Source organism: Equus przewalskii, chromosome 2, assembly GCF_037783145.1.
Source record: "Equus przewalskii isolate Varuska chromosome 2, EquPr2, whole genome shotgun sequence".
Classification (NCBI taxonomy): domain Eukaryota; kingdom Metazoa; phylum Chordata; class Mammalia; order Perissodactyla; family Equidae; genus Equus; species Equus przewalskii.
In genome coordinates, this window is record NC_091832.1 from 57,453,152 (window position 1) to 57,477,449 (window position 24,298).

At 33.9% G+C, this 24,298-nt stretch overlaps 1 protein-coding gene across 4 annotated transcripts in view; it reads left to right on the top strand.

The window, feature by feature from the left end:
• The window catches only part of FZD3 (frizzled class receptor 3), an 86,712-nt gene extending 64,150 nt beyond the window's left edge, over positions 1–22,562 (top strand). For 2 of the 4 annotated variants that reach the window (XM_070611357.1, XM_070611356.1), the window contains exons 5-7: positions 9,207–9,355; positions 13,093–13,326; positions 18,637–22,562. In XM_070611357.1, coding sequence (XP_070467458.1) covers positions 9,207–9,355; positions 13,093–13,326; positions 18,637–18,850 — 597 coding nt within the window. In that variant the 3' untranslated portion in view covers positions 18,851–22,562. The remainder of the gene's footprint in view (positions 1–9,206; positions 9,356–13,092; positions 13,327–18,636) is intronic. The other 2 variants (XR_011537697.1, XR_011537698.1) reach the window with 2 other exon arrangements.
• The last annotated feature ends 1,736 nt before the right edge of the window (positions 22,563–24,298 follow it).

Sequence of the window (24,298 nt, forward strand, 5' to 3'; positions counted from 1 at the left end):
TACTGTATACACTTCTCTACCTTGCTTTTGTCATTTAACAGTATATCTTGGAGATCAATATCTAAAGAGAATAGTCTTCCTCATTATTTTTTGTGACGTCGTAATATGTCAGTGACTGGCTAAACCACATTGTTTATAATATTTTACTATTGCAAACAATCCTTGTACATACATCATTTCACATATATGTGAAAATATTTGTAGCATAAATTTTTAAAAGAATTGCTTGATCAAAGGGTATGATTTTTATATTGGGTTTTAATTGACATGAAACATTTTATTAGTTTCAGAAAGAGTATAATTTTGATAAATATTGCTAAATTGTCTTTTATAGAGGTTACATGAATTTATATTCCCATCTCCAAAATATGAGAGTAGTGTATTTCTCTACACATTTGCTAATACATTGTACTATCAGACTTTGGATCTTACCAATCTGATAGATTAAAAAAATAGAACCATCATGTAATTTTAATTTTTTTAACTATGAGTGAGGCTGAGCTCTTGTATTTGTATTTCATTTTCTATAAACTATCCGTATCTTTTGCCTGTTTTTCTTTTAGGTGGTGGACTTTTATTTATTTGTAGGAGTTATTTATGAACAAAATTAGCCCCTTTATCTACCATAACGTTTGCAACAATTTTATGCCACTTTTTTACTGTCTTTTGGCTGTTGATATGGAAGTGATGGCCGTGCAGAATGTTGGGGTTTTATGTAGTTAGTTTACTTACCTTTACTTTTATCGCTTCTAGATTTTGTGTCATATATAGAAAGTCATTCTCGACTCCAACAGTAGAAAAGCTTTCATCTTGAATTTTATAGTTTCTCTTTTTTTGTTTAATTTTTCTCTACATTTGAATTTTTTATATACTAGGAATTCTTCTTGTTATGAGATGTAGTATGCAACCACTTGGTTTATATTTTTTCCTGGTTTTTACTATTTTGGTAATAAAAATTGAAAGAAGAAATATTAATGCCACATGAGGAAAACCCCAACCAAAGAAATCTGAAATATACAATAAATACTTTTTTCCCCCTTTTTTGTTCATTTTGGGTGCTGGTGCTAAACTTCCAAGTGTCATCATTTAAAAGGAAATTTTATGCCCTTCTTATTTATTTCTAGGGTGAGGGGAGGATAATATTTTTGCTTTCTTATGTAACTCTCTTTGAAAATGTGCATGAAGTTCCTCAGAAATAAATATTTTACCCGTGAAAGGGAAAAAATTTTTTTTCTAGATGGCTGTCCAGAATCCATTTATTGAATAATTCGTCTTTTTCTGAATGGTTTGAAATATCACATACATTAAATACTAAAACTGTTTATCTATGCCCACTATTACACAGCTTTATTATAGCTTAATGATAATATTTCTCTTTCAACATTTTCCTCTTTTAGGTCTTGCTTGTTTGTTTTCTATATGAACTTTAGAACCATCTTGTTTAATTCCCAGATAACTCTGTTGGTATTTTTATTGGAACTGTGTTAAATTTAATAACTAAATCAAGGATAATTTGCATTTTTATGACAGTGATTCTTTCTAGCCAAGAACATGTTTTAAGATGAGTGCATTTTAAAGCTTCTTCAAATATATCATTCATTTTTCTTATTAAATTTATTTCTAAGTGTTTTATCTCTTTTGTGACTATGATTGTATTAGTCTGCTAGGGTTGCTATATAACAGGATACCATAGACTGTGTGGCTTAAACAACAGAAATTTAGTTTCTCATAGTTATGGAGGCTGAAAGTTCAAGATCCAGGTGCCAGCAGGATTGGTTTCCTCTGCGGCCTCTCTCCTTGGTTTGTAGATGGCTGCTCTCTTACTGTTTCCTCACTTAGTCTTTTCTCTGTATGTGTATCCCTGCTGTCTATGTGTCCAAATTTCCTCTTGTAAGGATACTGATCAGATTGGTTTAGGGCCCACCCATATGACCTCATTTAACCTTAGTTACCTCTTTAAAAAGGTTATACCTCCTTTCACATGGAGATAATTCACGTGGAGTTAGGGCTTCAGCATATAGAGCCATAACAATGGCAAATGAAGACTTCTCTTTCTTTCACCTACTAATCAATTGTTATTTATACATAGGAAAATGATTTTTGTATTTTATTTTGTACCTAGCCACCTTGCTTATGATTTATAGTAGTTTTTACTATATTGTCTTAGTTTTTCCAGGTATTAAATTGTATTATTTATAAGTAATAATCATTTTATCTCCTTCTTTATAGTTTTTATACCCATAATTTGTTTCTTTTGTCTATAGTAGTCCCCCTTATCCATGGGGGATACCTTCCAAGACCCCCAGTGGATGTCTGAAACTGCTGAGAGTAGTGAATCCTGTATGTACTGTTTTTTCCTATACCTACAGACCTATGATAAAGTCTAATTTATAAATGAGGCACAGTAAGAGATTAACGACAATAACAAATGATAAAATAGAACAATTATAACAATATACTGTAGTAAAGGTTACCCTAGATCTTAGCAACCTCAGCATGTGATTTTTTTCTTTCCTTATTAAGTTGAGAACTTTCACCTTTTCATTTAAAGGAAGCACTTTACAGCTTCTCTTTGGCATATCTGAATTGCCAGCATCACAACTCTTACGCTTTGGGGCCATTATTAGGTAATGATGGCCCTAAACTTGAACACAAGCACCACAATACTGCGACAGTCGATCTGATAACCAAGACAGCTACTAAATGACTAACGGTTGGGTAGTATATACAGCGTGGATACACTGGACGAAGGGATGATTCACATCCAAGGCAGGATGGAGCAGGAGGGTGCGAGATTCCATCGTGCTACTCAGAATGGTGTGCAATTTAAAACTTATGAGTAGTTTATTTTGGGGAATTTTCCATTTAGTATTTTCAGACTGTGGTCAACCATGGGTAACTGAAACTGCAGGGAGCAAAATCCCAGATAAGGGGGACTACTGTAATTGTAGTCTGTTAGAACTGTTGAAACAAGGTTAATTAAGAGTGGTGGTAGTAGATGTTCTTCTTGTATTCCTGAACTTACTGAGAATATTTAGTGGCTTCTGATGTTCCAATTAAGCATGAATACTGGGTTTTGGATTGAGATAAATTTAGTCATGTTAAGGGCTTATTCATCATCTATTTGTATTTTATTATAACTTTTTTTTGTTTTTGAGGAAGATTGGCCCTGAGCTAACATCTCTACCCATCTTCCTCTATTTTATATGTGGGACGTCTGCCACAGCATGGCTTGATAAGCAATGTGTGAATCCATGGCCAGGATCCGAACCAGGAAACCCCGGGCCGCTGAAGCAGAGCACATGAACTTAACTGCTATACCGCTGGACCGGCCCCCTATTACAATTTTTAAAGACCAGGAATGACTATTTAATGTTATCAGATGCCTTTTTTGGTGTACATGAAAATTATTATATATATTTTCCCTTTGATCCAATAATATGTTGAATTTGTAAATCGGTTTCCTAATATTTAATTATCCTTGCATTTCTGTATTTGGTCATGGCATAGTCTTTGAATTTGCCATTAGATTCTGTTTACATAAAAATTCATAAATGAGACATCTATAGTTTTGTTTTTTGGAGTCTTTTGAGTTAGGTGCAATTTTATGCTTGCTTCTGGGGTCAGTTTTGTTTATATTTTCCTTTTATTTGTTTCCATTAATTTTCAAGTTTATTTGCATGGAATTGAGTAAAGTGATCTCTTAAGGTTATTTTAGTTTTGTTCTTTTGGTAGCTATTTCTTATTCTCGTTTTTCTCTGTGTATGTATGTGTCTGTGTGCATATATGTGCATATGTGTGCATCCGAGCTGTTTTCTTTGTTGTTTTGATCAGGCTAGAGGCAGTTCTTTATTTATTTTTTCAAATAACCAACTTTTGAGTTTATTAGTTCTTTTTTTGTCTTATAATTACCTAATTTGTTCCTCTTTATTAATTTCTTCCATTTCTTTTCCTTATGTTTGCTTTATTGACAGATAATGCAGTTAATATTCCTATTAGTCTTTAGTCTATTAATTTGATTTATGGTTTCGTTCTATGAGAGTTTTAAGTTTTTAGTAATCAAAACTATCAGTCTTTTCCTTTATGGCTTTTTTATTTCATATTATTCTTTAAAAAAGGCCTTCTAGACCCCCCCTTATAAAAATGTACTTCATTCTTTTCATACTTTTATGATTTATTTTTATCTGTCTAGAATTTATTTTTCTTTATTGTATGAGGTTGTATCTAAATTATTTTGTTTCCAGGTGTGTTGCCAACCATCTCAGCATCATTTATTAAACAATCTATCTTTTCCTCATTTATTTGAAATACTTTTATCATATATTTAACTTTTCACGTTCTGTGAAAAATCCTATTGATTTTTTCAGGTTGTATCTAGTTTATAGGATTAATTTGGGGGGATAATTGAAGTGACTTCTTTAAAACATTGAGTCTTTGCATGTGGAAAAATAAAATATTTCTCCATTCACTTCAATTTTTCTCTGTGTCCTTCAATAGAGTTTTATCATTTTCTTTTTACTTCTTGTTAGGTTTGTTCCTGGGTGTCTTACAGTTTTTGTTGATATTATAAATTATTTTCATTATATTTCTTATCTGGTTATTAATGGTATGTAAGAAAACATTCCATTTTTGTATATTAATCCTCTCCAACTTAGTTACTGAACCCTTTGATTGTTTCTATATTTATTTTTCAGTTGATTCTCTTGGATTTTCTGAATAGTCTTATTGTCTCTTTGTTCCCAGTACTTGCAGTGTTTTTTTAGGTTTTGCTTCTGGCAGGGTGTCTTATTGAATTGACTAGGACTTCTGGAATAGTAGCCTTATTCCTTATAGCTACAGAGGACTGACGGGCAGAACAGCTAGAGCTATTTGAACATGGAAGAGGCAACCTTTTATTTTGTCAGTGCATTGTACTAATTATATTCATAGAACAATTAAATTGAAAGCAAATTCATTTGTTAGTTATAGAGTAAGACTAAATGACTTCTAAGTCTAAGTAAGAGTTGAGAGAATAAAGAGAGAATAGAGAAGTGACTTTAAAAACTCCTGTGTAGAGAGTAGTGGGAGAGAAAAGGGTAGAAAGCAGAAGTAGGATGTCAAGAAGAAATAGTGTGACACCTGATTAGGAGAATAATCATGACTATGCAGTATTATAGAAGCCAGGGGAGATGAAAGTTTTGTAAAGTATAAGATGGTCATCACTAACTGATTCTACCTAGAAGTGCATAAAAACAAAGTGAGCCAACAAGAAGACATTTATTTGTTAATGAGGAGGTTATTTGTGATCTGCTTTAGTGTCTCTTCATCTGCTTCTTCTAAATTGTAGTTCTTAACTTTGTTCTTTAATTTGTATTTTCATCTAGATTATCAGTTTGGTGGGCCACTAATCAAGCCTTATTTCTGTTGTGTAAATCTCATGAGGCTTTGAACAGTTTTATTCTTAGAGGAATAGATGATCCATAAATATTTGTTGGTTGATTTTTATGTAAATCCTAGAGGAATTAGACCTTAATTTCAGGTTATGAATGTAATTTAAGTTCTATGTTTTGAGCTTACCAGGTGAGCTATAATCATGTGCCAGTTATAGATAAAATGTAGTAAGAAGAAATTTTAAACATGATCATCCAAAAGGACAAGATAAACTAATTTGTAGACTAGAAATGCAAAATGATGACTAGAGATAAAAACATGGGCCTACTGGCCTCCAGGTCTGAAGTGGCTAGAGGTGACTGGGTGTTCAGTTTCTATGGGGTATTGGGAGGTAAATCTGTCACGTGGGACTCAGAGGACCAGAACTAGGCTCACTGGTTAAAAGCAGCAATTGGAAATGGGGCTCCCTGCTCCTGAAAAGAAATTTGTATAAAAGGTGCTACCAACTGTACCCTGAAGCTATAGTTAATATAAAAATATTTATCTAGAGAAATGGGAGGGCACCAACACAGCCTTCAGACCAATACTTAAGCCAAACTTTGGTGACTTATTACCTGAATCTACAGTAGCCAATAATGTCTGGAGCTACCAGTCACCAAGACGAGACCTGGTTTTTGACTAAGGCCCCATGGGCACTGGTGAGACAGGGTGAGGTAAATGGAGGGAAGGAAGAAGAGACAGCAAGGGAGAGCAGGAGAGAGAGAGAACTCCCTCACTCAAGATCTGCAAACTAAAATTCCATAGCACAATTTTAAAAAGAAAAAAGCTAAACCTAGAAAGGCATCTAACAAAATCAACAATCAGAAGTGAATTCACTCCCAGATGAAATAAAAGTAGTAAACTAATTTTTTTAAAGACTTATTTAAGAATAGGTATATTTAGGATTCTCCAAAAGATAATAAACTCCTTTTAAAAGAATGAGAAATTGGGATAAGTTAGCAGAAGTGAAATAAGAATAGACAAGTATAAGAACCAAGTAGGTATCTTGAAATGAAGTTATGGAAATTGAATAGTAGATAGAGTGAACTCTAAGATAGATACGGTTGAAGAGGGAATTAGTGAAATGGAAAACTATTCTGAAGAGTTCATCCACAATGCAGAATATAGAGACAAAATACTCAAAATTATATAATTATGCAGCTAAGAGACATAAAAAATAGGTTGAGGCACTTCAGTATACATCTAACAGGAGTTTTAGAACAAGAGGCCGTAAAAATGACTAAGAAGCAATAACTAAAGAACTGATGTCTGAGAATTTTCCAGAAATGAAAAATTTGAGGCCTCAGATTAAAAGTACACTCTCCATACTAAGCAGATAAATAAAAACCAGTCACAATAAGAAACATTTAGTGCAATTATAAAACAAAAGGATAAAGAGAAACTTAAAAGCAACCAGAGAGAAAAATCTCCAAAAGAATATCAACTAGACAGACTTCTTGACAGTAATGATAGAAGCTAGAAGACTGTGAACTAATGTCTTTAAAATGCTGAGAAATGATAAATACCCGTCTCAAACACCATTCAAGATTGAGGGCAGAATGAGGGCCGGCCCTGTGACCAAGTGGTAAGTTCGCATGCTCTCCTTTGGTGGCCCAGGGTTTCGCTGGTTCAAATCCTAGGTGCAGACATGGCACCGCTCCTCAGGCCATGCTGAGGTGACGTCCCACATAGCACAACCAGAGGTGTTCACAACTAGAATATACAGCTGTATACTGGGGGGCTTTGGGGACAAGAAGAAGAAGAAAAAAAGAAGATTGGCAACAGATGTTAGCTCAGGCACCACTCTAAAAAAAGATTGAGGGCAAAATGAAGACATTTTCAGGCAAAATCTAAAATAATTTGTCTCTGAAATACCTCTGTAGGAATTTGTGAAAGGCATCCTTTAGCAAGAAGAAAAGGGGCAGCCAGCCCAGTGGCACAGCAGACAAGTTCACCCGTTCCACATCAGCAGCCTGGGGTTCGCCAGTTCAGATCCCAAGTGTGGACCTACCCACTGCTTGCAAAGCCATGCTGTGGAAGCCTTCCCACATATAAAGTAGAGGCAGATGGGCACAGATGTTAGCTCAGGGCCAGTCTCTTCCTCAGCAAAAAGAGGAGGATTGGCGGCAGATGTTAGCTCAGGGCTAGTTTTCCTCAAAAAAAAAAAGAAGAAGAAAAGGGAACCCAAAGGTAGGAGTAGGGTGTACTTTTTGGCAAAGTTAATTAACAATGATACTAACAAAGATAATTATTTTTATTAAGGTTGTTCTGAATCTCTGGAAAATAAGGAATATAGGTAGCTGAAGTGTGCTAGGAACGTTGTCTTGTTCAAACGCTGAATAATTTTAACTGTCATTCTTTTGGTAATAAAACCAAGTATGAGTATATCTTTTAAATGTTTATATGTATTTATTGAACACCTGCTATGTGCCAGGGACTGATCTAGGCTCTGGGGATAAAATAGTGGCAGAAAAAAACTCTTCATGGAGTTTACATTTTCATGAGAGTAAACTGCCTAAAAGAAGTAGTATAACCCAGACACACAGACTTGAAAGAAATACATTGGTAAATAGGAAAGGATGTACCTGGAAAATATGCTGGTGTGATGAGGTGAAAAACTGATGTGACAATATTAACGTCAGATAAAATACAGTTTAAGGTGAAGAGCATTACAGTCATATGCTGCATAATGACATTTCAGTCAACGACGGACAGCATATAATACAGTGTGGTCCCAGAAGATTACTACCATAGAGCCTAGGTGTGTAGTTGGCTATACCATCTAGGTTTGTGAAAGTACACTCTATGATGTTCGCACAACAACGAAATCACCTAACGACAGCATTTCTCATAACATATCCCCATCATTAAACATATGACTGTAATAAAGTAAAATGAGCAGCTAGAGCATTATTGAATTTACGTAACAGCTTTCATCGGCTTGAAAGTGAAAACTGACAGGATTAGAAGGAAAACTGATGAGTCCACAGTTATGTAAGAGATTTTAGCATACCTCTATTAAAATGGATAAGTAAACAGAAAATTAGTCAAGAATATAGATTTGAACAACTAATAAAGTTGATCTAATACATACAGAAAATTTTGTACCCAACAAATAGAGAAAATGCATTATTTTTGAGCATGCAAGGAATGCTTCCAAAAATTGACTTTGTCCTAAATCACAAAAGAAGTTTGTAAAATTTAAGAATCATATAGACCATATTCTCTGACTGCAATAATTAAACTTGAAACCAGCAATAAAAAGAAATTTTTAAAAAACTCATCTGACTAAAAACTAGAAAATACACTTATAAATAACTCACAGGTTAAAGAGAAAGCTTGAAAAAAGTCAGCAGAGTAAACATGAGGTAGAAGAAAGGACATATTACAGATAAGAACAGAAATTAATAAAATGAGAAGAAAAGATTAATACTTCCCTAATTTTATATTGTCAATGTCAGTGATAGAACTAGCAAAATTGGCCAAGAATATAGGTATTATTTGAGCCTCTATTCCTATTCGTGCTTTATTTTCTATGTTAATAATCTTTTTCTTTAGAAGTGTATGAGCTAATAAGAAAAATATAGGACTCAAAATATAGAATATAAATTTATTGTAAAATTTTCAGGAGTGTCTCTCTCCATATAACAAGAAAATTAACTATAGAAGTGTATAAGTGAAAACATGAAATTTGTAGCATTATTTTACTGTTGTTTATTTTTTGAAAAGAGTTTATAATGGGCTTTAATAGAAAGTTCTCTTTATATATTTAAGATATTTTTCTTTCCTTCTTGTAGGTTACTCAAATGAGTCGTCCAGACCTGATTCTTTTTCTGATGAAATACCTGATGGCTCTCATAGTTGGTATTCCCTCCATTTTTTGGGTTGGAAGTAAAAAGACATGCTTTGAATGGGCCAGTTTTTTTCATGGTCGTAGGAAAAAAGAGTAAGTTGAATTAAATTATCACTATGTTCACAAACCTCACATTCACATAAATTTTTTGTGTGGCTTATGTTAAGACAATTTGGAGGAAGTATTCCAACCTCAGCTCAGATTGTAACCTCAGCTGCTATCAGTTATGATTGGCACAGTATAAAAGCTAAAAACTTATTTGAGAAGATAGCCAAGTAGAACCAGGCTTAAGGTCTATTCCTTACTAATTCAGAATATTTGAGGGAAGGCCAGTCTGTGTTTTAAATCATCCAAATTATGATTTTCTTAAAATTAAAAACAAATTAATGCTTTTATATATATTCTTATTTGAACCTCTTGATACTCCTTTGAGGGTTGGTATGTGTTATCATCTCTGTGTTACAGGGGAGAAACTCAGACAAAGAGAGATTAACTGCCTTGGCCAAAGTCACACAGGTATTAGATTAGACTTCCATTTCCAATTATCCATTGTTCTTCCAAGTATACCATAAATGATTCAAAAAGATGGCATGTTATTCCATTCTGATGTAGTGCACGTTAAAGCCAAAATAGAAAAATGATATTAGTAGGTAAAATTAAATATGTTAAAGAAATTATTTTATTTCATAGTTGGCCACATGGCATATTAGAGTATCATGGTAAAGTATAAGATGTGACAAAGCAAACTTGTGAGGGCATATTTAAGGAATCTTTAATTTTTTGAACCCTTATTTAGTAAAACAAAACAAGACCCTGCAATATTTGCAAAGGAACAAATGATTTCAAACTTTTTACTTAGTATAAGTCTTATGTATACTATGTCTGAATTATCACAAATTCTAACTTAGTCAAGTCTATATTCTTATGATTTTGCTTAACCTAGGGTCCATGGAAAATGGGCTTTGGGGGATGGTCTGTAAAACTCAAGATTATATTTAAGATTTTGTGCCTTATATGGGTTAGTGTACTTTTCTTATACAACTTAAATTGCCTCATTAACAAAATCTGTATTTTCTAAAATACCAATAGTTAGCAGTTTCTGTCACACAGATTAGATTGAGATAAAATAATCTCAATTTTAAAATATACATTTCTTGTTACCATATCTGAGACTGCTACTACCGATATCAGATAATGCATTTCTCCTTTAAATACAGTTTCATACGGCAGAGAAGGAAAGACTCATTCAAGAACAACAACAAAAATGTGTTTCCTAGGCATTTATTCCTCCTTCAAGAAAGTCTTTACTGAATGCTTGCTGTGTGCTGTGAACTATTTTGGGATGCCAGGGATTCAGTAGCAGACAAGACAGGCCAAGTCCCTGCTTTTGTGGAGTATCCTTCCTTGTGGGATTTACTGTGATTTATCTGTGTGTTCTTTGAAATCTTTTAATATGTTTTAATCACAGTAAAACATAATGCTGAGGAAAGGGCTTGAATTAGACATTCCTGCTCACCTCTGGACCGTACACAAACAATGCCGTGATAGGGTGGTATTAGAAATTCCAGATAGAGCTTAACCAAACCACCCTTTTGGGGTATCTTCCTAGTTATTTTGGGGATCCCGGTTGGGCCGGAATCCTTTAGAAACTGGTTAGAATTCCCAAGGAATCTTCTATTTGATTTTCTGCAGCCATGGATCCCCACCCAACAGAGTCGCTGTGATCCTCCAAGCCAGGACTGTCCTCTGGGCTAGAGTAGCAGCTCCTTATTCTGGAGCTCAAGAGTGTGAGCATACTATAGCTATTTCTAGCATTTGTCTGATTTAGCCTTTGAGAAGTGTCTACAAAGTAATGTTAATGATGGTTACCAATTAATTGAGCACATTTAATACTCCAAGCACTGTTCTAAGCATCTTACATATTATTAAATCATTTAATCTCTAGACAACCTTGTACAGGAGATCATCATTTTACACATAAGGAAACAGGCATGGAACCAAGGTTTCATAGCTAGTGAATGCTACAATTGAGATTCAAACCCAAGCAATCTGACTCTAGACTCTAGTCTTTGCTCTTAACCCCTCTGTTACACTGTGCTATAAAGAGACTGGTTTCTAAAATTGTGCTAGTCAAATTAGTGTTCTCCCACTAAGTGAAACCACATCTAAGACTGCTTATGCTAATAATTCTGACACATTGAAATATTTTTAGAAATCTTCTTTTGGAATTATCTGGGTCACATCACTTAATTTCTCTGGACCTCTGTTTTTTATCTATAAAACGAGGTGACAAACCTTCACAATTTGAAGGTGGATTAAATTTTTGGAATGACCAGAAGTCAGTTTGAACCCAGTTTTAAAAATAAGTTTAGAAAATAAAGTTAATGATCAAGATTGATTTGGGATGTACATATATATGAATAGGGCCATTGATGACAGAGGAACAAACATTGTTTTTTTAAAACTATTTTTGACTTGTTCTTCTGTGTAGTTTTTGACACTTTGTTTTCAGGATATCCATAAACATTATGTTTTATTATTACTTTATGATTGGCTTCTAAGCCATTTAAACTTAAGTTTGATCCCCAACTGTTGGTTTTGTTGTGTGACTTTTGGCAAGTTCTTTAATCCCTCAGAACCTCAGTTTCTTCATCTATAAAATGGGGATGACAGTATTTGTTCTTAAAAATGGATATCTAATCTCCTCTTAGAAAAATCCTCTCAGGACAGTAATCTTCATAATAAAAACATTATTAAGAAGGATCAAAGGAGAATGTATGTAAAATACCTGACACAAGGCAAATACTCAACAAATATTAGTCTTCCTTCAACGCTTCTACCCCAGCACTAAAAACAAGAGCAATAACAACAATCCTTTTGTAATTTGAAAACTTAGAATATATGCACTTTCTCACTGTATAATCCAGCCTTTACATGTTGGAGTTTTATTTTTTTAATGAAATTGTTTATCTAATTTTAACTTTAACTCAGATTCTCGTAGTCAGTCACTTATTTACATAAACTGAGACACTGATCTTTGCAACTAATTTAAGTGGCTCTTTTGTTAATTTAATTACTGCTTTATTCATCATCATAAATATCTGCTTTTAACCCTTTTGTAGCAGTTAAAAACTTTTGCTTTTGACAATAATTTATCCCCTTAAGTTTTTTCCCTTATGTCTGAGACTTTAATATGTCTGAGACTTAATTGTATTTTGCTTAAATTAATTTTTCATATATTTTGTTCTAACTATGACCACTCATGTTTATTCCAGCACTAGACAACTGCTTCTGCCATAAAATCAACTTGTAGCCCTACAACAACTGCTCTAACAAGTTAAAAAATGTGCTATCTGTCCTATGACGAGGCCTCTGCTACTTCTATAAACCATGCAAGAAAACAACCTCTCTACTTTGTAGTAATATCTTTGTAATATTTCAAAGTCCTTGAGAATCATACGTTTCTTTAGCTGAAAGAGACTTTTTAGAAATGATGAAATTGTATACTTTCATTTTATAGATGAGGAAAATAAAGGAAAGGGGATAGTGACTTGCCTCAGATCACAGATTTATTGATAGAGTTGGAACTAAAATCCTGATTTCCTAGTCTAACGTAGTCCTCTTTCCGTCATTTCACTTTAGGTTGACAGATTGACATGCATTTTTGTTATATTCTTTCCTTTGTCAACAATGTTACCTTATATCTGTCCTAAAGACATTACTTAGAGAGCAGTTAATTTCAAGAATAACATCAGTGTGTCACAAAAGTATTGTTTATTGGTCTATAAGGATGTTAGTCTGTATCTTAAATTTAGTATTTTGTTGTCTAGGATAGTGAATGAGAGCCGACAGGTACTCCAGGAACCTGATTTTGCTCAGTCCCTCCTGAGGGATCCAAATACTCCTATTATAAGAAAATCGAGAGGAACTTCCACTCAAGGAACATCCACACATGCTTCTTCAACTCAGCTGGCTATGGTGGATGACCAGAGAAGCAAAGCAGGGAGTGTCCACAGCAAAGTGAGCAGCTACCACGGCAGCCTCCACAGATCCCGGGATGGCAGGTGAGTTTTATTGATAGCGTAGTTTATTTTATATGCTGAATTAGAGACACACAGCTTAAGAAGGAACAGTAGCCAATTCTGAAACAGAAGTTGAATATATTAAGCTTTTAGAACTTTTCTAGGTACAGTTGTCCCAAATTATGGTAAGACTTAAAGCCAGTCAGAGCAGTTTAGAGTTCAGACTTGATACAGTAAGCAATATGGAGTCATTGAAGGGTATTGAGCTGGGAGAAGGCAGGGTGAAAGTGGTTATTCTAGTGAGATTAATTTAGCAAACAATTGTGGAATACCTACTGTGTCTAGACTCTGAGAATACAAAGATAATTTAGGCATGACCTTTGTTCTTAATAAACTCGCAGTCTGTTGAGAAAGATAGTGTAGTCAATATTAGTACTGTGGTTAAAAACATGGGGTCTGGAATGATAAGCCTCCGTTTCCTCTTCTGTAAAATGGAAATAGTAATAATATCGGCCCCCTTAGGAATGTTGTAAAACATAAATGAGATAATGTAATTGCTTGGAACAGTGTCCATCTCAGTAAGTACCTGATAGCAACTTCTATTAATATTGTAAGTGGGGGGCCGCCTCCGTGGCTGAGTGGTTAAGTTTGTGCACTCCACTGCGGCAGCCCAGGGTTCGGATCCTGGGCGAGGACATGGCACCACTCGTCAGGCCACGTTGAGGCGGTGTCCCACATCCCACAACTAGAAGGACGTGCAACCAAGATATACAACTGTGTACGGGGGGCGGGGGGGGGGGCGGTTGGGAAAATAAAGCAGAAAAAAAAAATTGGCAACAGTTGTTAGCCCAGGTGCCAATCTTTAAAAAAAAAATATTGTAAGTGAACAATTAAAGTAAAATGTAAGTGTGATGGTATAGTCAAGAGGTTGACAAACTTTCTCTATAAAGAGCCACATAGTAAATATTTTAGGCTTTGTAGGTCATATGGTCTCTGTTGCAACTATTCACTTCTGCTCTTATAGCATGAAAGCAGTAATAGACAATATGTAGTCAAAATGAGAACGGCTATGTTCCAGGAAAACTTTATTTACAAAGATAGGAAGGAGCCAGATTTGGCCAGCAGCCGTCATTTGCCAACCCCTGTTCAGCAGGTGCAGTAGTAGCCTGTAGGAGGGAGTGATTAATCCTGGGGCGGGGGCCGGGGGAGGTCATAGAAAGCTTCACAGAGAGAATGCTTGAGAGGCCAAATGGGTTTTCTTGTTAAATTTCACGATGGAGACCCTAGAATTAGAAGCTTCTTAGGCGCTTTGCAATAATTCAGTTGAGAGATGAAGGCTTATTGGAGAGTAGTGGCAATAGGAAGAGAGGAAGAGCTGATCTGAAAGATATTTAGAAAGAAGAAATGATAGGAGTTGGTGATTTATTCATAGCTGGAGAGAAGGAATGTGTCAAAAAAAATTTTTTTTTAAGATTTCTACTTTGGGAAACCAAAAGAATGAAAATTCTTATGCTTAAAATGGAAAGCTTTGATGTTCATTTAAAAATATCTCTGTTTCTACAACTGTCTTGTATTCTTCCAGTCTCATCCCAGCCTTTCTCCCAGTTTTCTCTGTCCTAGTGTTACATGATTTCTATACTCACTCTCTTTTTAGACCTTCTAGTTTTTCCTCTCAGCTTGCTTTCTTTTGCCTTCTAACTTGATTAACTACTGTGTGTTTTAAAAAGCAGCAGTCTTTCTTTGACTATGATATATTTTCTTTATCCATTTCTTTTTCTTTACCTTGCTAGATTTTTTTTGTTTTTTTAGGGAGATTAGCCCTGAGCTAACGTCTGCCACCAATCCTCCTCTTTTTTACTGAGGAAGATTGGCCCTGAGATAACACCTGTGCCCATTTTCTTCTACTTTATATGTGGGATGCCTGCCACAGCATAGCTTGACAAGCGGTGCGTAGGTCCATGCCTGGGATCTGAACTGGTGAACCCTGGGTTGCCGAAGCAGAGTGTGCGAACTTAACCACTACGCCACAGGCCGGCCCCTCCTTGCCAGATTTTTGAAATGAATATTTTAAATATTTCCTTTCTACCTATTCTGTCTTTAATTTCTTGTATATCTAGTCTTTTTTCCTTCTTACCCACCTAAACTATACTTTCTAACATAACCAATAACCTGTTTTTAACCACATTTAAAGATCCTTTCTCTTTCCTACTTTTTTCCTTCCATTGAGTACTCTTATATAGGAAGCATTTTTCTAAGTGCTAGGGATGCAGAGAGGGAAGACAGAAGAGTAAACAATCAGTTATAATACACTTTAATGGATATAATAAAATCATAGGTACTTTGGGATCCAGAGAAGAAAACCATCTAACTCATCATGGAAAGTCAGACAGGATAGCGCTTCTTCTTTTAATAGAATTCAGAGCAGGCAGTTGGAAATTAAAGACAAGGAAACAGTACGTATATGCAAAGGCAAAGAAGACAAGCAGGCAGTTAGGTACTGGAGTATGGCCAGAGCATAGTATGTAATGTTTGGGCAGTTATAGGAGATGAAACATGCTGAGAAGTTTGGACTTTTTCCCTGACAGTGGTGAAAAACTTTAAAGGACTTTGAACATGGGGTGATAAAATCATATTTGTATTTCAGAAAGATCACTTTAGCAACAGCAGGGGAGAGGAGGAGGTTGTAAATAGCCCAGTTTGGGAGTTTCTACAGTAATTTAGGGGTCCTAATTTAAGACATTGATAAGGGGTGGAGATCAGTCTTTTAGAATACATTTTGTCAACACCGTCCTCCATGAACTAACTGTCAGCATTATTTGACATTTGACATTTTTAGCTTCATCTTTTTCAATAAGGAATGAGGAAGGAATTTATAGTACAACTCCTATGCATGTGGCAATCTCTGTATAAAGAGATATAAAGAAAGGTCAAGTATAATTTCTGCATTCTAGGAGCATATAACCTTATAAGGAAGATAGGACATATACATAAGAACCAATATATAGTAGTGCAAACCAGCATATTATTAAAACAGTGGGTGTTAGAGATGATCGATGCTATAGAACTTCAGACAAGGGAAAGATGGGCCTGTGAAAATATCTTAGAGGAGATAAATAGGATGAATGAATGGTAATAAAAAGATAAATTCATACTGAGTAGAGAATTTCTGAAGGCCATTAAATATAGGGAATTTCAGCCTCTGTACTCTGAATAGAACTGGAGCTTGGAAAGTTTATAATCATTAGTATAGGGTAGTTGGTAATTAAAATTGTGAAATAGAAACCCTTGAATTATAATAAAAAAGAACAGACCAAGAACAAAACCTTGGTCCATACTTACAGTAATAATAATACAGGAAGAATAGCCAGCATACAGTTCAGAGAAGGTACTTCTAGACATATGAGGGAATCAATTAGAGTAGAGTATCGTGGAAACCAGAAGTTAGATTATGACTTCCTGTAATGCCTTTCCTACCTCTCTGCTTAGTCAAAATCATATGCATCCTCTAAGGCCTGCTTAATTCCCATATCCAAGGTGGTTAATTAATTGCTTTTTAATGATTCTTTTGGTATGACCTATTTTCAGTACAGTTGCCTTCCCTCAGCTTAAGTTTGCAGCTTTTGGAGAATGAGAACTAGGTGCAGACACCTCTTTATTCCCCCACAGTGTCTAGCACAATGCTAGGCGTATGTATATATTAGGAGGCAAATAAATCTATCAAATAACTAATGATTCTAGAAATAAGGTGGGCATTTTCCAGAAATTCAGAGTTCAGAACTATAATGGCAGGCTACTAAGAGTGTTCTATAATGTGCTGCATGAATACTCATACTGTAAAACTCTCTGCCATGCCCAGAACTTCAGAGCAGATTTGAAAGATTCCAAAACCACTCTGAACCTAAAAGTCTAAATAAGGATTTTCATATTCCAAAAGCCATCTCATAGGAATTTCTTTTCGCATTAGTCAGTTTTTAATTCTTTACATATTAACACTATCTTTTGGCCATCATTTTCTCATTATCTTGTGGTATCTTGGCTATGAGATCACACACACATGCACACGCACACACACTTGTTCTCAATACTCACTCTAGTCCAGACTCCTTGATGGATAATTATTGATCTCAGTGCTATGTAAAATAAAATAGACTTAGGTAAATACCCCTACACCTGGACGTCAACTTCAAAGAGTAAGTAATTGGTAGTTAGATGAGAGGATGAGTGGAAAAGGAAGTGGATAGGTGGTAGGTAGAGGTTTGAGAATGAGTGATTAGGATGGTAAGTAGGTGACACAACAAGGGAAAGCTAGGGAATGAATAATGAGATACTAGTGAAACTTCAATAAATTCGATTATTTACATTAATGGTAGCAAATAGTAAAGAGAATCAAAAAGAGTAAACCATCTTTAAGTTTCCTTCATTTTAACTTTGGAATGCACCATATTATCTTTTCTGCAAATTAACCATCCTAATTATTTTGCCTAAGCTTATGTAAAAATCAATGTACATTTTCATATCCTGTATTAGAGTAGATGGTCACAGTGGTTTAAATGACTCCAAGAAGATAAATAAACTTGGTAATTCCCATATATACAATTGAGATTAAACACTAAAATTAAATTTATTTTTCTATGTAGTTGATTCCTAATTATCCATGGGTGTGTTGCTCATATTCTAGAATTTTGTGGATAGCCATATATTTCACTTAAATAATTATACATAAGAACTTAATATGGTAATTTTTTTATGAAAAATATATTCTTTGAGTCTTATTTGTAACTCAAAGATTTGTTTCATTTTAGAAAATATCCAATTCATAATTTTAAATAATGATTTGTTCTTATTTTTTATTTACTGTGATATCATTTCTAGAACACTGCATCATATTTTGCTGTTTTTCACTTGTCATATTTATTTGAAATAGATGCTTATGAAGTCATTGAGAGGTGAAAGATCTCAAAATTAGCTGTCAAATCATATTTGGAAAAATCTTTCACTCAGTTTAGGGCAATAATCATTATGCCAAATAATAATTATTAACTAGAATAACAAGCTCATTCTGAAATAATTTATTTGCAAACATAATTATTTTACCAAAACATGAGAATCAAATTTAAAACTGTTTATATCCTGAATGTGAAATGTCTTTTAGTAAATAAGAATTAACTGCTCTTTTACTCAGATGAGAAATTTTTTAAATATTTAAAATGTAAATCATCAAAAGTTGGTTGTTACTTTTTCACTTGTTGGTTTCCTAATCATTTAATTTAATGCAGCATTTTCATGAAAATTTTTAGTGTTATTTTCTAGTATGTTCTGTTACCTGCTTCAAAATAAATTCTCCTGTGTTAGGTATACTCCCTGCAGTTACAGAGGAATGGAAGAGAGACTACCTCATGGCAGCATGTCACGACTAACGGATCACTCCAGGCACAGTAGTTCTCATCGGCTCAATGAACAGTCACGACATAGCAGCATCAGAGATCTCAGTAATAATCCTATGACTCACATCACACATGGCACCAGCATGAATCGGGTTATTGAAGAAGATGGAACCAGTGCTTAAATTGTCCTGTTGAAAGTGGAGAACTTGTACTGTTTAAAAAGCAGATTTTATTCTTTGCCTTTGCATGACTGATTGCTGTAACTCACTGTTAGCTTTCAGTCAGTGCAGATTGTGTCCACTGGAAAAGTAAATGTTTGCTTTTTATATTGCATCAAATTTGGAACATCAAGGCATCCAAAATGCTAAGAATTATATTACCACATAAATAATTCTTATTTCTAGGCTATGAGGAGATAGTTATTTGGTAAGCATTTTTATAAACCCACATATTTTATACTTAGAAAAATCCTAAAAGTGTGGTGACTGCTTTGTAGTGAACTTTCGTATAATATCACCTAGTTGTGAGGCAACATTCTGATAGTTCTGTTAATAAGCCAAAATTTCAGAATTAAAGAAATTTTCTATGCAAGGTTTATTTCTCAGATGAATAGTAGGACTTTGTAGTTTTCTTTCCACTAAGTGAAAATAAAACTGTTTTTAAACTGTAGGAGAATTTGATAAATCAGCAAGGGTATTTTAGCTAATAGAATATAAGATCAACAAAGGAATCTGATTAGTCTGTTGAAGGCTCTTCCAAAATTCTATCAAAATAATCTTCATCCAGAGAGATACAGGATTAGGATTAGCAATGGGCATTTTTCCCCTATAATTTGTGCTGTTTTTATTACTTTTGTAAATATTACTTTTAATGGCTGTATTTTTATAACTTATCCATTTGCATGGTGGAAAATTTTTAATTTGTAGCCATTTTTTCCCACGTAGTAGTAGTGATTCATAGAGAACTTTATGTTCAGAGCTGTTCTGTGGAAGCATGTAATAAGCTAAGCATCACACATTATAAGGTTTTTTGTGGTAACACAGGTACAAAATGGCAAAGTGTTTTCTCTGTATTAATTGTTGTATTTTTCTACAGTGAGATGTGATCTTGCCAAAGCCATCAGATCTTGGTATCCAGGGCCCTCCGATCAGTGAGTTGATTGTCTGCACTTGCACTGCCCAGTAGCTAACAGGCTACAGCTTTTGCCCCATACCCTTATTTTCAGATTCTGGATTATTCTTGTTTACAGCTGAAATATATATAACCTAGTCCAAAGTGGTGACTAATTTGGGGTATTTGAAAATCTCTGTAGCTAAATGAAGCATGATTAGTCTTGCTGTGAAGTATCTTTTGATCTTGAAAATATCAACTCAAAAATGTTTGACGTTTTTTGTCTTGTGATGTTTAAATAGTTTACAATAAAAACTGTGAACTTTATTAGGCATGAAATTGATCAGAAGGGAAAGAAAAATTCTTGAAAATGCTGGATGTGTTCTATAGAAAAGCATATTTAAACAAGCGGTCCTCAACCATGACTACAGATAAGAATCACTTGGGGAACCTCTGATACCCGACATCTTCCTCTCTTTCAGATGAGAATTGGTAGTTTTTTTAAAAAGTTTTCCAGGTGACCTAACCTGCAGCCAGACTGCAGGCTGGTTTCAACTGACTTGCCCCTGATGATGATCTGTTGGCGTAACATTATATCATGTGAAAATCTAGCTGGACTCAGTGACATGCTTTTATATCATTACCTGATACACAATTGTTCTCCACTTTATTGACCATTATAAGATGTGGAATTCTGGGCCCTGCTCCTAAAGATTCTTATTCAGTAAGTCAAAGGTCGTAGGACTTTAAAATCTGTAGTTATAAAAATATAGCAGGTGATTCTTATGCAGGTAATCAAAGAATCACACTTTGAAAAATATTCTAGACTCTAGAGAGGCCTGATTTTGTCATATGCTAGTTTTTGACCTTTAACAAGTCAACTTCTCTGAGCCTCAGTTCCCTTGTTTGTAAATGAAGATAGAAGATAAATACCTACCTCACAAAGTTGTCAAATAGGGATCAAATGAAAAATCATATGAAAGCTCTTTGAAAACTATAAAGCATTGTGAAATATAAGGGTTTAAGATTATTGAGGATTTAAGAGATTTGTTTGAGGGCTACTAGAGTACATTCCTTGGCATGTGTTTAATTCATGTGTACTTTTCTCTCTTTCTTTAAAACAGAAAGGCAAAGAAATTGTGCTGAAAAAGAAGCTTTTATCAGGCACAAAAGTCAGTTTTCTGATAATAATTTGTTTGTAATCATGTTGCTCCTTTCAAAGTACATATATCTTAATATTTGTTGTTATTAATTTTTCATGAGATATATTTGAACATTTGGCCCAAAATGTTTTTCTTTTTTCTCTGTCTTCATTGTCTTTCTCCTTGGAACTGGAGCTGGTGCTCAAGACAGGCAGAGTCTGAATTCCCTCCTAACTGACAATTAGTAAACTTTTCTCTGAAGGCCAAACTTATAACAACTCATTTATAAATAAATCAGTAATTCATGAGGCTTTTGTCTGAGAATCTCTCCTGAGAGGACCCAAACAAACATTCAGAAACAAAAATAAGAAGTTAAGACAGAAGGTACCAGTTTGAGCTCAAAGATGTTGTCATCTATCTCCATCTGCATTATATTATCAATTGCCAAAATGTTAATTGGTTTTCTTGTACAAGTGCGCCAAGTATAGATAGTTAAGTGAACATCGCTATGAAAATCTTTGTGCTTCCTGATTTTTATATATTCATTTGCATCTTCTCTATTAAAGTAACTGCTGGTATATGTGTAAATGCTTTCAGTACCTTAATTTTGCTCCACAAAATTTACTTAATATTGTTAATTCATTGTTTTGAATAACAGTACTTAGTTTGAGCTGTGTTATTTATCAAACTAGTACTCCAGATTAAGAATTTTTTTTAAGAGACAGTTGAAAAACCTATAGCAAAACAGCAGTTTCAAGACTCAGCTAACTTACACCAACTTGAGCAAGTCTGGACAGCTTTCTTACCATCTGCTTAACTTTAATTTGTGTTGTGATTAGCATATGATAATGTTTAGTGTTTAATTTGTTCAGTTGACAGGTGAGAAAGTAATAGTTCTAAAATTTTGACATATAATCAAAAGGTTTTTGAAAAGTACTTTGATTTCAGCAATATTGTATTTAATTTATTCAGTAATTAAAGGAAAAGCTCCAAGACAATATTAAGCTCAAAACACTAATGAGTTTCAGAGAACAAGTGATTAATAACTCACTCAACATCTAGCACAGAGCTTAGTACATAGTAAATTTTTCAACAAATATTTAAATGAATGAACAACCCATGTCATGCAACTCACTTTTCTCCTAGCAGTCTCACTTCAAAGAAATTTGAAGGATCTAAATTTAAATGAAGTGAAATGAAGTCTTTGCTTTACCAAAATAACGTGGCAAGTATAAGAAATACGTAAATTGTACCAAATGAAATTTATTTCTCTTAGAGTAACAGTCCATATTACTATTTTAATTAAAGAAATATATATTTACAAACTTGTACCAACACTTTATATTAATTTTGAAAGGTGAAAGTGATACTTAGAAGTAAGTATTTAGGCTTTTGGTTTTATGTGAAGTTAGATCTTTGTGTACTGGTTGGATGAATGAATAGTCAAGCAAACCTTTGTTAGTAATGATTTTCTGCTTCTTAGAATAGATTTATAAAATTCTAAGAATCTCTTCAAATTAGAAAAATTTACTACATTCTAACCTACCTCATTAGTTTCTTTGTGATAATAGCTGGAAATAACTGAAATTGTAACTATTATGGTTTAGGCGATATCCCTGTGAAATAAAAGGAATTACTTAAATTTTTTTTGATAAAATGGATTATTGGCTGGAGCTCAGAAAACATTAATATACCAAAATTTCACTATGGTGATATTTATACTGCTTTTGACATGCCAAAGGTACATTTACATATTATCATACTTGGATGACTTACATAGTCTAGTGTAATGAAAATTCCACGGGGCTTGGAATTCAAAGGCCCAAATTATGATGTGAACTGGACAGGTCATTTAACTTCTCTTAATCTTAACTTTGGTATAAAATGAGGATAAGGCAATTTTTGGTCCCAATCTACCTCACTGGATGTTGTGAGGATCAAATTAGATAAAGTATTATAGTGCTCTATAACCTATAAATTGCTCTACTGATAATCTTTGTTTCTGTTAGAATTTGAGGCTATGGCTTTCAGTGGTATTTAGGAATAACAACACAATAGGCAATTGGACCAGTATTCATTTGGTACATGCTTTACGTCAGTAATCTAATTAACCTTTTAAAAATGTGGTTCTTTTTCAAGAGTAGCTATGCCCTTAAATTGTGTTGGCTCTTTAATGTATGTTATAACAGAGTGTGCTCTCAAATTTTACAGTTGAATTTATAGGTCACTTTCAGCAGAAGTTTGGGGATCTCCATTATATTTTTCTTTTGGTATGGAATTACGTAATACATTAGCTTGGCTTCACTGAAATTCCTAAGAAAAATATAAAGAGGAGTGTAAGCCCTATTACTTTTTTTCTTTGAGGACTTCCATGTGCCTAATTCTTTCTGACTAAGAACAAGTTTTTTAAAAGCTGATTACTGTAACTTGTTGGTTTTCATCATGGCCAATCTTTAAATTTTAGGTTGTAACATTATCTTAATTATTTGTATATTTGTTTATACAATTGTTTAATCTGTGTAAAGTAAGGATTTTTCCCTTTTTTGCACACATAAACACATAAAAGATAGCATTTTTATAGAATTAGGATTTGCAAAGGAACTCATGATTCTTTTAAACTTTTATGCCTTTTTACAACTGATTAAAGTAAGAAAAAGTGTTTATGTTTAACTCAGCTATGTTTCCTAGTAGCTATATAATTTTATACATTATTCTTACATCATTTCTATCTATTTTATATGAAAAAATTATGTTACGTTTCTTCATAATTTCTCTCCCCTTCTTTATTGTCTAGTTATATGAGTTTTGGGAAAGAAATAGGAAGACTAAGAATCCTTTACCTTCCATCTGACTAATCGGTCTCCTGGGGTTTTTTTCTAATTTAATTTTAATCCTGTACTTCTTTAATAGTCAAATTGACAGAGGATTATAATTTTCTCTCAGGATCCGAAATCTCCTAGGAAAGAAAACATTAAGGTCTACCCAGAACTAGCCATCTTTGTAGACATTCCTATTTGGTTGATTTATAAAGAGTTAATATAAGTTAATAAGCCTATTTCTTATTCTATGATCTCTAATTAGAAAGTAAAATATTGTTACCCTAAAGATAAAAGAAGGTAAAGTTTCACATATATGTTAGTCAAATACCATGCCTATCAACATTACTTCCTATACGAGAGAGTAGTTCAATCTATTTAAATGCATTCAAGGATAGTTTCCTTCAGACTATTTTTTTAAATAATCACCTATCTCAGGAAATCTGTTGTGTTCTTTCTTGGACATTTCATTGGTATTATAACATTGCTCATAATTTATTCTCATTTTATTGGCCACTGTGACCAGTCTTCCCTGATAGAGAAACAAGTTTTTTACCTTGTA